The 14,896-nt window shown below is 43.4% G+C and overlaps 1 protein-coding gene across 5 annotated transcripts in view; it reads right to left on the bottom strand.

Moving 5' to 3' along the window:
- The window catches only part of LOC122541362 (signaling lymphocytic activation molecule-like), a 58,278-nt gene extending 46,902 nt beyond the window's left edge, over positions 1 to 11,376 (bottom strand). For 3 of the 5 annotated variants that reach the window (XM_087979432.1, XM_087979431.1, XM_087979433.1), the window contains exon 1: positions 10,907 to 11,376. In XM_087979432.1, coding sequence (XP_087835558.1) covers positions 10,907 to 11,027 — 121 coding nt within the window. In that variant the 5' untranslated portion in view covers positions 11,028 to 11,376. The remainder of the gene's footprint in view (positions 1 to 10,906) is intronic. The other 2 variants (XM_087979435.1, XM_087979434.1) reach the window with 1 other exon arrangement.
- Positions 11,377 to 14,896: the final 3,520 nt, after the last annotated feature.

Here is a 14,896-nt window from a genome sequence, read left to right as displayed (position 1 = left end):
CAACATTTTTCTGGTAGGAAGGAGACCAGAATTGCACACAATAACCAATGTCCTGTACAGCTGCAACATGACCTCCTAACTCCTGTACTCACTACTCTGACCAATAAATGAAAACATACCAAACGCCTTCTTCACTATCCTATCTACCTGCGACTCCACTTTCAAGGAGCTATGAACCTGCACTCCAAGGTCTCTTTGTTCAGTAACACTCCCTAGGACCTTACCATTAAGTGTATATGTCCGGCTAAGATTTGCTTTCTCAAAATGCAACACCTCGCATTTATGTGAATTAAACTCCATCTGCCATTTCTCAGCTCATTGGCCCATCTGGTCAAGATCCTGTTGTAATCTGAAGTAACCTTCTTCACTGTCCACTACACCTCCAATTTTGGTATCATCTGCAAACTTACTAACTGTACCTCTTATGCTCGCATCCGAATCATTTATGTAAATGACAAAAAGTAGAGAATCCAGCACTGATCCTTGTGGATTCATACTGGACTTAAAATATTAATTATATTTCTCTAACCACAAATATTGCCAAGCCTGCTGAGTTTTGCCCGATTGTGATTTTAAATTTTACAATATTTTGCTGATATTTCAGTGTCATATTGAAACATTTCAGAGCTTAGGAATGAAGAAGTTCAGAGTGTCTTTTGATTCAGATACCCATGTCATCACCAGCTGATCAGGATCCATATGGGAGAACAAAGCCGTCTGCAACTATTGTAATATGCACAACTGTGTTACAATCTTCAAGGGGCACTGCAAGTCTGTCAATCAGGTCATGTACAGCAAAGACAAGCTGGAAAAAGCATTGGCCAGACGCATTGTCAGTTGTTGCGATTTTGAGCTTCAGAGATTAAGGATTCCGGAGTGGGAGGGAAAAAGCGAGAGTGTACTTTATGGGGGGATGAACAAACAACTGCGATCAACTGAGGGGCTGGAGTTCCTACACTTCAGGAGCACTTTATTTTAAATGAGCTGCATTAAATAGCATCAGCCTCGTGTGCATGTGAACTGCCGTCTTGTTGAAATTCATGTGGTGTAGTGCGGGAGCCACTGGGTTAGGTTTTTTCAGAAATTAACCCAATAACAATGACAACATCAGAAAAGAGTTACAAGGATGTTGCCAGCGTTGGAGGATTTGAGCTATAGGGAGAGGCTGAACAGGCTGGGGCCGTTTTCCCTAGAGCGTTGGAGGCTGAGGAGTGACCTTATTGAGGTTTACAAAATTATGAGGGGCATGGACAGGATAAATAGGCAAAGTCTTTTCCCTGGAGTCGGGGAGTCCAGAACTAAAGGGCATAGATTTAGGGTGAGAGGGGAAAAATATAAAAGCGATCTATCAGGCAACTTTCTCACACAGAGGGTGGTACGTGTATGGAATGAGCTGCTAGAGGAAGTGGTGGAGGCTGGTACAATTGCAACAATTAAGAGACATTTGGATGGGTATATGAATAGGAAAGGTTTGGAGGGATATGGGCAGGGTGCTGGCAGGTGGGACTAGATTGGGTTGGGATATCTGGTCGGCATGGATGTGTTGGGCCGAAGGGTCTGTTTCCAAGCTGTACATCTCAATGACTGTATGACGCTATAACAATGGCGGAATGGTGATGCATTATTACAGTGTGACCTGGATGGCAACATTGAGGAAACAGTACTTCTATGTAACTGCAGCATTTGCCTCTCTAGATAGTAGCAGTCACATTTGTGAGCAAACTGGGCTTTAGTTTATTGTGCTTGTTACTTAGGTATATATATACTTGCTTGGCTAAAGGCTCACTCAGGTTACAACAGGAATTTAACAAGTTGTCCTCTGTTGAAAAGTTAAGCAGAATTAGCCTATATTGTCCAGAATTTGGAAAAGTAAGTCATAATCTTACTGAAATATAATATTCCTAGATAGGGTCAACACTGATGAGCTGTTGTCCCAGGCTGAACTGAACTGGCAATGATAACTTCAAGGGAGTGGTTTGATTCATTAAGTCTGAAATGAGAAATTTCTTCATTAAAAGTGTTGTAAATTTTTTGAATTCCTTGTCCCGTGTTTCAGTGAATGATCAAATGATTAGTCACAGCAAGACTAAGTTTGATAGAGTGTTGGTAAGAAAAGAATCAAGGAATGTAGCATCAAAGCAAGAAAATTAATTGAGACAGAATTATAGTCTTAATTATATGAGGGGGTGAGACAAGCAAGCGTGTCTGTTCCAATCCTATATCTATTAAATATATTCTTAAGCTGTCAAGGACAACATCACAGCAAAGAATGAAAGAATACAAAAATCAGTGACTTTAACTGGTTTGCCTGGTGATAGCTGTGCTAGATCTGCATAACAATGGGCACACGAACAGAAAGCTTTTAGAAGCATATGGTGGCAAATAGGACTGCATCAGTTTAAGGGATTTTAGATTAGATTACTTACAGTGTGGAAACAGGCCCTTCGGCCCAACAAGACCACACCGACCCGCAACCCACCCATACCCCTACATTTACCCCTTACCTAACACTACAGGCAATTCACCTGACCTGCACATCTTTGGACTGTGGGAGGAAACCAGAGCACCCGGAGAAAACCCACGCAGAAACGGGGAGAACGTGCAAACTCCACACAGTCAGTCGCCTGAGGCGGGAATTGAACCCGGGTCTCTGGCGCTGTGAGGCAGCAGTGCTAACCACTGTGCCACCGTGCCGATCTGGTCAGCAGGGATGAGTCGGCCCAAAGGGTCTGTTTCCATGCTGTAAAACTATATGACTCTATACTAACAGCCTTTGGGAGAAACACTGCCTTCAGCAAATATCATACAGGTCATTCTGTTGTAATGTGCAGTTCATCAGTGCAGATTTGTTGCAACGCGTTTGACGAATTGGGGGCACTGTTTCTACAGCACAAACTTTAAAATGTGTATTGGCTGTAATGCAATTATATCCCCAACATTTTAAGTGCTGTTTCTAAAGTGTGATTTTTCTATAATTTGGGATTGTACAAGAACGCAACCATCATGTTATAGAAGAACTGACTGTACAGAAAAATCTTCGCATGATGTTACTGGTCTATAGATTTGAATGAATGAGTGTATTGACATTAAGAATTCATACACTGCCAGAACTAGTCTACCTGAATTGTCCCCATGTATTCATCGGTAACAACTAGAAATAGCACTATGCTCAGTTTGCCTCCAGTGAAGGGAATCCATTACAGTCTTGGTCCAAGTAGGTTCATAGAAACAGCCATATGAAATGTATGTGGCCTTATACTAAAAAATGCTTCAAATCAGTAAGGTTGTGGTGACAGATCAGCTTCAACTGCATATACTAATTTCATCTGTCATCAGATAAATCTGAAAGAACTGCAGATGCTGTAAATCAGAGTCAAAAATAGAAATTGCTGGAAAAACTCAGCAGGTCTGACAACATCTGTGGAGAGAAATTAAAGTTAATGTTTTGGATCCAGTGAACTGGAGCTCTGTGTAGACTGTGCTTTTCCGGCACTTTCAATTTTTGCATCAGATTTCCTTTTTATCTGAGAGCTTTATAATAATGGCTTACAACGGCATTATTATGGGGCAAGGGATGGTTTTCGTGCTACACCAGCTGACACAGAGATTGGACAAGTGCTATTAACATCATTCTGCTCTCATTCTAACTGAATGAGCTCATCCCATAGCATATTCTGGCAAAAAAAATTCTCTTTATTTGCATCTCCACTCCACCCCTCCAAGTTGAGTCAGTCGCCATCTCTGGATTCAAAAGTTAGATTGATCCAAATGAAAAGAGACAACATTAAAAATTAGAATCATCCTGTTTTCTTAACAGTGAGTCACACTAGAGGGCAAAGTCATTTTTTAATTTTCAGAGAATAATGTGGATATCATTTTGACAAGGATATTCCAGGAGGGTGACAAATACCATTAGGAATGTGTGCGTGCTTCTTTTTAAAGAAGCCACAAGATGAAGCTCAGACCACATTTTGGATACCAAGGAATAAATCATTAGATAGTCGGGTGTTTCACCTAGTAAAGACAATGCTTCAGCTGATACTTGGCTGTAAAACCCAAACCCATGTCTTGGTGCCTGAGCCATGTGTCTGTTCCCCTTCTTTAAACTCCATATGTACTTTGACAGTTTAACAGCCAGCCTCTTGTGGCCACATAGAATAGAAAACGAAAGGATGACAAATATAGCAGTATGGCACTGTGAGCTCAGAAAAAATTTTGAACTAATTTGGTTATGGTTGATCAGCTCATACAATTATTCATACTAATTTAGTTAGATGCTATTTAGAGGTTGATCAGCCACAGTGTGACTGAGAGATAGGCCTCACTTTCTCCAATCTTGATGCAGTTTATCCCAGGCTCAGAAAAAGAGGTTCCGTATAAATCATTCCAGAGGCCCAACTTAATCCAGATTTGCTTCATTACTCCTGCTCATGTAGCATGCGCACGCACACACACATAGACACACACACAGACACACACACACACCACGCGCACACATGCACTTCTGAAAAGCAGCTGTTTAGCTACAGTAAGGTAATATAATATGGGCAGACTCATCTGCTGTGTTAAGATAGCATAAAGCGAACTGTCTCACCCGTCACTTTGTCAAGGCTCACGGCCAACACAAAAACGTTTCTGAGGCTGTGGGCCTACTGCAGCTTGTTCTGTACTGTATAGTACACTGATTACTCACACCCAGCTCCCACAGGCTTGATGTGAATTCGACATGGACATGGACTGAGATCCTCCGAGGAGTAGCAATCATCATTAGATTACCACTTCACTCCTACACACTGATGAAATCCAACTGTTCCCCTGTGGTGTGGGATAGTCATGGGGGTGGGAGAGACTTTAAACCAAGCCCCCAACTCCTACTTCAAAAATTCCATTTTCTATTCAGTGTAAATGTCCCATGACTGCACCTTGGCCATTGTTCATTAACCCACAGCTGATATTTTCTTGTTCAGGGCAAATTTCCAAGTTAGCAGCAAGTATCCCTCACTCCTCCCACCATCAGTGATCACCTGTGAAAGTGCCTATCATTCTCACCCACCCTGGTATTGATCAGACGTCCTCACCATCCTCACCCTGACAGTAATCATGTCCTCACCTCCCAACAATGATCACCGCCTCATTTCCCAACAAAGTTCACCTCTCTCCCTGCCCCCATCATGATCACCCCAACACCAATACTGAATATATGAATCTCCCCACCCCTAACAGTGAAATTATCCTCTCATCCTGACCGTGAATACCTTTGATAAACCCCTTCTCACATCCCCATCCCCATATTTGAAATCATAGACAAGAGGAATAGGTGAGGTCTTTTCCCTAAGATGGGACAGTTCAAAAGCAGGGGGCATATTTTTAAGGTGAAAGGGGAAAGATTTAAAAGGGACCTGAAGGATGATTTTTACACGTGGTTCGGATGTGGAATGAACTGCTAGAATTCATGCAGAGGGTGGTACATGTATGGAATGAGCTGCCAGAGGAAGTGGTGGAGGCCAGTACAATTGCAACATTTATGACGCATTTGGATGGGTATATGAATAGGAAGGGTTTGGAGGGATATGGTTCGGGTGCTGGCAGGTGGGACTAGATTAGGTTGGGATAGCTGGTCGGCATGGAAGGGTTGGAGCGAAGGGTCTGTTTCCATGCTGTACATCTCTATGAATCTATAACTGAAAGGAGCTGGAAACATGTGGTTTCTAAATTGTTGACTGAGTGGGAAGTGGAGCAAGTGTGACAGGTTATCAAGGTGCCCACAGTGAAAGATAAAGGCAGTGATAATGATGGTAAAATGTCTCATGCAAACACATTTGTGACTGGAATTATAGGTGAGGGCAAAGCCACAAATGTTGATTTTCCGCCATCCACTGCAGGTCTTGTCTTGCAGCTTTATCCTTTAAAAAGTAACAAACACAGTCAGTGATAGTACTTACAAGCTATAAGAGGCATTTGGATGGTTATATGAATAGGAAGGGTTTGGAGGGATATGGGCCAGGTGCTTGCAGGTGGGACTAGATTGGGTTGGGATATCTGGTCGGCATGGACAGGTTGGACCAAACGGTCTGTTTCCATGCTGTACATCTCTATGACTCTCTGACTCTAAGTGATGGATAAAGGTACAATTACAACATTTAAAGACATTTGGATAGGTACACGAATAGAAAAGGTTTAGAGGAATATGGGTCAAATGCAGGCAGGTGGGACCAGTTTAGTTTGGGAAACTTGGTTGGTGCTGACACTTTGGACCCGAAGGGTCTTTTTTCTTTTTTTCCCATGGTGTACTATGACTCTGACTACACCATCCCCATGGCAAGTGAGCAACACTTTCATCCATCCCCCCAGTTCAGGTTTTCTGCACCCCCACAACCCCTACTAACCACACACATGGTTGGCTCAGTGGTTATCACTGCTGCCTCACAGCACCAGGGACCCAATTCTAGCCTTGGGCAACTGTGTGTGTGGAATTTGTATGTTGTCCCCATGTCTGTGTGGGTTTCTGCTGAGTGCTCCGGTTTCCTCCCAAAGTCTGAAGGGATGTGCAAGTTAGGTGGATTGGCCATACCAAATTGCCCATAGTATTCAGGGATGTGTTGGTTAGATGCATTAGCCATGGGAAATATAGGGTTAAAAGATTGAGGAATGAGCCCGGGTGGGATGCGCTTCAGCGAATTAATGAGGAATTGTTAAGCCAAATGACCTGTTTCCACTGTAGGGATTCTATGAATATGGACTCACACACACTCAAACCCCAGTGCACTCTCAACAGACCAATTTCTTTGATCTCAGATTGTGGGTGAGAGTAAACACTGTATGATTCACCATCTGCTCTGTCTCTGGGGTTGACTGGGGGGAAGATAGGGGTTGTTATTGGATAGGGTAGCACTATCTGTGGCAGGAGAGGTTGCCGTGTGGAAGTCTGAATGTTTGAATGCTTTGACACTCCAATCAATTTGATCTTGAGGTTACACTGCTCAGTGGATTTTGGCACCCTGGGAAACCCCTTTGCAAATGTGTGTTCGAGGCAAACGGATGTTCGAGGTAAACCATCCATGCTTGTGCAGTTTTCGACATAGATGGAACACTGGAGCATCAAAATATTTTATTTTATTGAGTTGCCCACTCCAAGCTTGTCAGGATCCTGCCTATTCTGAATACGGGTCATTGCATTCAAAACATTATCTATGCTTTCTCTCTCTTCGGATGCTGTCTGACCTGCAGAGTTTTCCCTGAGTTTCCATCTTTGGATTAGTCAGGGCCTGCATTGAAACAGATATCCGGTATGAGACCCGTCTATGCTGCTTCGTAACTTCTCTATAACTGATCAACACCCAGTTGCTGGATATCGAATACTTGTGATTTTGTATTAAACACACCACGAAAGCTCTTGGGGTGCTGCTGAAATATCATTTATGGAAGGGAAAACTAAGTACATCCACATAAACAAACAAAATTGGTGGTTAAGGTATTTTCCACAAAGGTACAAATGGGTCGGAGATAAATTGTGAATTTTGAATCTGTTTTGTTGTGAGCCAAAAGCTGGCAGGGGATATGGTAGAGATAAAAAAAAACGGCAGATGCTGAAATCCAAAGAAGACAAACAGGAGGCTGGAAGAACACAGCAAGCAAGGCAGCATCAGGAGGTGGAGAAGTCAGCATTTTGGATGTAAGCCTTCTTCATGGGGTGGGATAGGTGTGTGGGGAACTGAAGATATGGGGTTGGGGAGGCAGGGTGGTGAAGTGGGGATAGGTGAAGACAGATAGAGGGTATGACCTGGTTGGTCAATGGGAGGAATTAATCCAGTTGGTGGCAGGGAGCAGTGGAAGAGAGGGGCTGGGGCTGCGAAGGAGGCTGGGAAGGATACAATAGCAATGTTTAAGTGGCATTTCGACACACTCATATACAGGCAGGGAATAGAGGGTTATGGACATGTACAAACAGACGGAAATGGTTTAAAATAGCATTACAGCTGGCACAGACATCGTGGACTGATGGGCTTATTCATGTATTGTACTGTTCTATGTTCAATCTGGATTGGGTAAAACCAGCAGAAGTTTAAACTTCCCATGTAAATACTGTGCACATGCTTATACTGGGGACTTCCTCAAGGAAATGTCTGGTAATTTTACTTGTGAGCAATAATGGAAAGTACCATATTGACTATATCAGGATGGTGGCAGAGGGGTCATGTGAAGAGCTTGCAATCCAAAAAGCTTGATTAGTGATAGAGGCATGATGACAACATAGAAAGATCCTATTCAGCTTGTCATTTTAACAACATTTAAAAGGCATTGAGACAAATACATGGATAAGAAAGGTTTAGAAGGAGGTGGGTCAAGATTAAAGTGGTGTTGGAAAAGCACAGCAAGTCAGTCAGCATCTGAGGAGAAGGAAAATCGATGTTTCAGGCAAAAGGCCTTCATCAGGAATGAGCTTTTGCCTGAGACGTCGAGTTTCCTGCTCCTCAGATGCTGCCTGGCCTGCTGTGCTTTTCCAGCACTACTCTAATCCTGACTTTAATCTCCAGCATCTGCAGTACCCACTTCCGCTTAGAAGGATATGGGCCAAGTGCAGGGAAATGGGGTTAGCGTGGATGGACATTTTGGTCGGCATGGACCAGTTTGGGCCAAAGGGCCTGTTTCCTTGCTGGAGGACTCTATGACTCTATATCCATGCTAGTTCTCTCCAAGATCAGATTCATCAAATCCATTGCCCTGCCTTTTCTCTACAGACCTAAGTCTTTTGTTTTGCTCTTCATATGGTTATTTAATTCTTCATTAAAGACCTAGTGTTAGTCTGCCTTCCACATTCTCAGGCTGCCTCCTGATTTTAAACACAAATTGCCCTTCAACCATCTCTTCTCCACCAGTGTTCAAATTGGTTAGCATGATTGATTGGCCGAAGCATTTCCATGGAGAAAATATTGCACCGATGCCTATGGCAATTGCAAAACAAAACACAAGACTTGATCAGATCCCAGCATGAATCTATGCTTCTTCTATTCAGTGTAATTGTGGCACATTATTAATGTCCTTTAGGTATGAAACTGCCAGTCTGGCCTATATGAGAGTCCAGACCCAGAGCAATGTCATTGACTCCTAACTGCTCCTCTGGGCAATTAGCAAAAGGCAATAAATGTTGGCCTATCAAGTGATATCACATTCTGTGAATGCATTGAAAACAAATTATTGCACAAGATAATATCTGAAATGGGTTGTGCCTGTAACTATTAGCACACTCAGAATTGTTCAGCATTGCTGCCCTATTGTTGAATCACCTAATAGCAGAAGTTGTAGGTTTCGAAGCATGGGATGTACCCAGCCAATTGCAAACATGTTACTTGATTCAATCATTGGGATTCACATATCTTTGCATTGAACAAGAGGATGCCAATTCAAGGTGATTGTAAGGATAAAAAAACAACTATTTTACCTGTGAACTTAATCTTCACCCATTCAGCTATATATCTTACCATCGAAATTCACATATGATATTGCTTCAATAGATTGACTGCAGCATCATACTAATAAAAAAAGAGGCCACCTTGCCCACTTGTAAAATTCAAAAAGAGATATCCTTTGTTAACCATTTCTTCCACCTATCCTGCCAGTGAAGTGTACATACAAGTCCCTCTGCTTCTGAGCCACCTACAAAAACGTGAATCTCTGACTGTAATCTTAGAACCCCTTTGGTGTGGGGGGAAGGCCGCTGAAGAGCATCCCACTATAAACCTGCATTTCCCACAGCTAAGCTGCAGGTCTTTGATTAGATTATTTACAGTGTGGAAACAGGCCCTTCGGAACAACAAGTCTACACCGACCCGCCGAAGCACGAACCCACCCAGACCCATTCCCCTACATTTACCCCTGCACCTAACACTACGGGCAATTTAGCATGGCCAATTCACCTAACCTGTACATTTTTCGATTGTGGGAGGAAACCCACACAGACGCTGGGAGAATGTGCAAACTCCACACAGTCAGTCACCTGAGTCGGGAACTGAACCCGGGTCTCTGGCGCTGTGAGGCAGCAGTGCTAACCACTGTGCTGCCCACAAAGTAAGAAGTCCACGCAGACACAGGGACAATGTCCACACAGCAGTCACCCGAGAGAGTGGAATTGAAACTAGGTCCTCTGGCATCGCGTGATAGCAGCGTTAAACCCTGCGCCACCGTTCCGCTACATCTCGGCCCGTATCGCTAACATGCAGGCATGAGCGTTAACAGCCACAGGGCAAGAACCGCTTCGATCAGACCAGTATCTAGCAAGCGAGCAATGCAGGTGTTAACACTAAAAATGCCCAGCCGATCTCAGAAACAAGACAATGGTACGCAGCCATAATGCAATGAAGGGGATGATACGATGGTGACAATACTGCTTTCTCTCTCTCTACAGACTCCCGTTCACCCCAAGCTTATCATTTGGAAATCGATATTTGGAGGCATACATTGTTTTTTTTCGTTTAATTCAGACCTCGGGTTTTTTTTTTCCCCCACTGTGGTTGATCCTCAGCCCGTTTGCGTTTTCACATCCATCAACAGTCACGAATCGCGTATTCAGGGGATTTAAGTCAGCTTCGGCGGGTCGGTGAGGCATGGCAACACAGTCTCCCACCAGCCTCCCCCCCCCCCCCCCCACCCCCGCCCGTTGCCCCACGAACACCCGGACGGTCAGACGTTAAGTCCTCACTCCGCCGGGGAATTATGCCGCCTTTTGAGGGGGGGAGGTGGGGGGAGGGGGGGGGGGGTTAACTGAATCCGTCAAAGAGGCTGGAAGGGCTTGTTAAACGGCGAAAGCTGAACCCCACCCCCGAAAAGGAGCAAGGGATGATCAAAGGGGAGACGGAGAGGAACAAAGAAGCCTTTTTTTGTTTCGCGATCACCGCTGGGATAGACTCACCCACTCGGTCCTTTAAAAGCGAACAAAACAACCACATTGTCAGCATCCTTGGTGCAGTGAAGAATAATCTCCTGTTAATCTCCATTTTGAAACAACGTGCCTGAGGATGTGACTGTTCCATCTCTCTGACGTGCTCGGAAAGATGCCTCGTCAACCCCTATCAGGGACAGGTATCGTCATGAAGAATATGCCCTGGACCGATCATGCATGTCCATAACTAATAAATGAATCGTTCGTGACATACGAAAAGGAAACAGTTCCCAAAGAAAGGGTCCACGAGGAGAGGTGATAATCACACATACGAAAGCTCCTTCAGACTCAGTCAATGCCCATAGACTGTAGGCGGAGCCAACTGCCTGATTTAACATTAGAACCTCCAAGCTGACACCTACAGCCGCCACGTCTAAATTCCCTCCACCTTCTCCACCACATCGAAACACAACCAACCCCCCTCACTCAATGAAATGAAACAATGAACTGTGGATGCTGCAAATCCGACACAGAAAACGATGGGTAAACTTAAACACAAAGCAGAGTTAATGTTTAGAGCCAGTGACTGCAGTTCGGACAACGGGTCACTGGACGCAAAACGGTAAACCCTATTTCTTTGCCGAAATGTAAACAGTAAAGTAAAACAGAATCGGAGGGCCCTGTATCTGAATTCATGCAGAATTTATATCAAAAATTGATACATTGTCAGCAGAAAGAGATAAATATATCTGATCCCATCAGCATTACAAGAAAATAATTAAAAGGTAACCAATGCAGAGACCTGTACATTGATATGTAGTTGACTAAGATAGGAAAGGGCATGGTGTTGCTCTGTTAGTCAAGGCTGCGATTACTGCAATACTGAGAGATGACCTCACCCTGAAAGATCAAGATGTCGAATCAGTTTGTGCAGAGATAAGAAATAGCAAAGTGAGCATAAGAACTAGGATCAGGAGTAGGCCGTCTGGCCCCTCGAGCCTGCTCTGCCATTCAGTCAGATCATGGCTGATCTTTTTGTGGACTCAGCTCCACTTACCTGCTCTCTTACTGTAACTCTTAATTCTTGGACTGTTGAAATATTGACTATCTTTGCCTTCAATTAACTAGGCTCGACTGCTTCACTGGGCAGAGAATTCACAACCCATTGGATGAAGAAATTTCTCCTCAACTCAGTCTTAAATTTGGTTCTCTTTATTCTGAGGCTATTCCTCCTAGTTCTCATTTCACCTGCCAGTGCAAACAACCTCCCTGCTTCTGTTTTGTCTATTGCATTCATAATTTTTATGCTTCTATAAGATCCCACCTCATTCTTACTCAATGTCTCCTCATAAGCCAAACCTCTCAACTCTGGAATCAATCTCATGAACCTCCTCTGCATCCCCTCCAGTGTCAAGACAACCTTTCTCAAGTAAGAAGACCAAAACTTTACTCCAGGTGTGGCCTCACCAGCATCATATCCGGAAGCAACATAACATCCCTATTTTTAAACTCCATCCTACTAGCAATGAAGGACAATATTCCATTTGCCTTCTTAACTATGTGCTGCACCTGCAAACCAATGTTTTGTATAATCATGCACAGGGACACCCAGCTCCCTCTGCACAGAAGCATGCTGCAGTTTTCCACCATTTAAATAATCGTCCATTTTGTTGTTATTCTTATCAAACTGGATGACTTTACATTACCAATATTGTATTCCAGCTGCTAGATGCTTGTCCACTCACTTAACCTATCTATATCCCTCTTCAGACTTTCAGTGTCCTCTGCATGCTTTGCTGTACCACTCATCTTGGTGTCATCAGTTAACTTTGACACACTACCCGTGGTCCACAACTCTGAATCATTTATGTCAATTGTAAACAAATTGCAGTTCAAACACTGATCCCTGAGGCACACCACTAGCCTCTGATTGCCACCCAGAAAATGACTCATTTATCCCCAATCTTTGCTGTGTTAACTATCAAATCTTCTATCCATGCAAATACCATGGCTGTAATACCATGAACCTTTATCTTATGCAGTGGCCTTTTGTGTGGCACCTTCTCAAATACAGCTGGAAATCCAGATACAACACATCCACCGCACTCATAATGTCCTCAAAGCATTCTGGTAAATTAGCTAAACATGACCTGCCTTTCATGAACCCAAGCTTCCCAATGGGACAATTTCTATCTAGATGTCTTGCTATTTCTTCCTTGATTATATGTTCAAGCATTTTCCCCATTACAGAAGTTAAGCTAGTGGACCTCCTTATTTAAACAGTGACATCACATTTGCTGTTTCTCAATCGGCCAGAAATGCCCCAGAGTCCAGCAAATTTTGTTAAGTTACAGTAAGCACACATGCTGTTTCCCAGAGGTCACTTGTTTGAATAGTTCATATTCTCCTAACAGTAGTTAAGCCAAATCACCATAATCCTACCCTCTCATTGGAGTGAGACTGCTGATGGTGGTTTAACTTGATTGTCATCATGCCTCAGGCAAAGATGAGAAACAGAATCCTTCATAGTAACCTCAACTGGTATGAGAATTGAACCCACGTTGTTGGCGTCACTCTGTAATGCAAACCAACTGTCTAGTTAACTGATCCCTACAGAAGTTACACTGCAGGACAGAGCATACAGGAAGAAATGATTGTATTGAATTGAAATGAATTGAATTAGCTTTGTTATCACATGTACTCAAACGGGTACAGTGAAAAGTTTACAAGCCACCACTTACAGCACCATCTTAGGTACAAGGTACCAAGATACAGATTCTTCAGTACAGGTTCTTAAGGAGAAAATATAGAAAATAAAGAAATAAAATGTTCAGCACTATGGATCATAGGAATAAATTAGACAAATAGGGAAATAAAAAGTTCATGGTAACAGTCCTTCCAAACCGGTCCACGCCAGCAACTTGCCCCAAGACCACACCAGGCTTTGACTCCAGACAGTGTCGGGCTTCACCTCAAGGCCCACGTGGCTGGGAGACCACCTGGAATCCCCCTGAGGCTTGAAGACCATGCTGAGGCCATGCTGGGCTGAGAGAAAGCCACAGGCACCAGGAGACCATTACATCAGGCTGGGAGACCACTATGCCAAGCCGGGAGACCACCATACCTGGCCGGGAGTTGGAATCAGCACTGAGGCCGGGAGTTCAGGGTGTCACCGAGAGGAAAAAAGAAAAGAAAACCCACAAAAAAGAGAAAAAGAGTAAAAAAAAAGAAGTGGATGGAGCAGACAAGCTCCGGCTGAAGAATCCTACTCAGCTTCAGAGAGGCAGAGATGAACTCTGGGTGATTTTAATCTACATGGAGGTTGGGAAAACCAGACTAGCAAAGGTATCCCAGCAAATTGCTTCATCAAGTAGGCTCAGGTCAATTTTGTATGGTAGTATGCTTGACAGCCATCCAGGGAGCAGGCTACCTTAGACTTGGTAATGTGCAATGAGGCAGGATTAATCAATAGTCCCATGATAAAGAATACTCTAAGTGTTAGTTGGTCACAGCTTCAGAAATGTCGTGTTTATTTTTGACTTAATAATTAAGGCCAGTTCTTAGTAGTACTATCTACTGGTTCAGATAAGATTCCATCTGCCTGCTCATGCCCATATCCAGTGCTTTTCCTGCACTCCTGCTTTAACCATTTTCCCTTGCTCTTAAAAACCTCCTCTATGCTTGCTCAGTTGAGTTTAAAATATCACGACATCTGGCATGTAGTTGATGTACTGAATGACCACCTTGTATGCTTTTTATGACTATGGATATTCTGAACAAGAGCAGTGGAATTATCCCATCTGTCCAGGCCAATATTTATCTTTCAATCAAGATCACAGAACCAGATTATCTGGTCATTCTGATGCTGTTGTTTGCAGGAGCTTGCTGGATTGAAATTTAAATTATTGATTACATTTTCGATATGGCCACAGTTCAAAAATAATTAATTGGCTTCAAAGCACTTAAGGTATGAGACCATTTGAAGTGTTTTATAAAGTTATATAAGTGCTAGTCTTTCAT

This window comes from Chiloscyllium plagiosum, unplaced genomic scaffold (genome assembly GCF_037043375.1).
Source record: "Chiloscyllium plagiosum isolate Xiang-an unplaced genomic scaffold, Cpla_swu_hap1 HiC_scaffold_35, whole genome shotgun sequence".
In the NCBI taxonomy this organism is placed as follows: domain Eukaryota; kingdom Metazoa; phylum Chordata; class Chondrichthyes; order Orectolobiformes; family Hemiscylliidae; genus Chiloscyllium; species Chiloscyllium plagiosum.
Note: the sequence above shows the minus strand (reverse complement) of the source record. Positions and strands in the feature narration are given on the sequence as shown.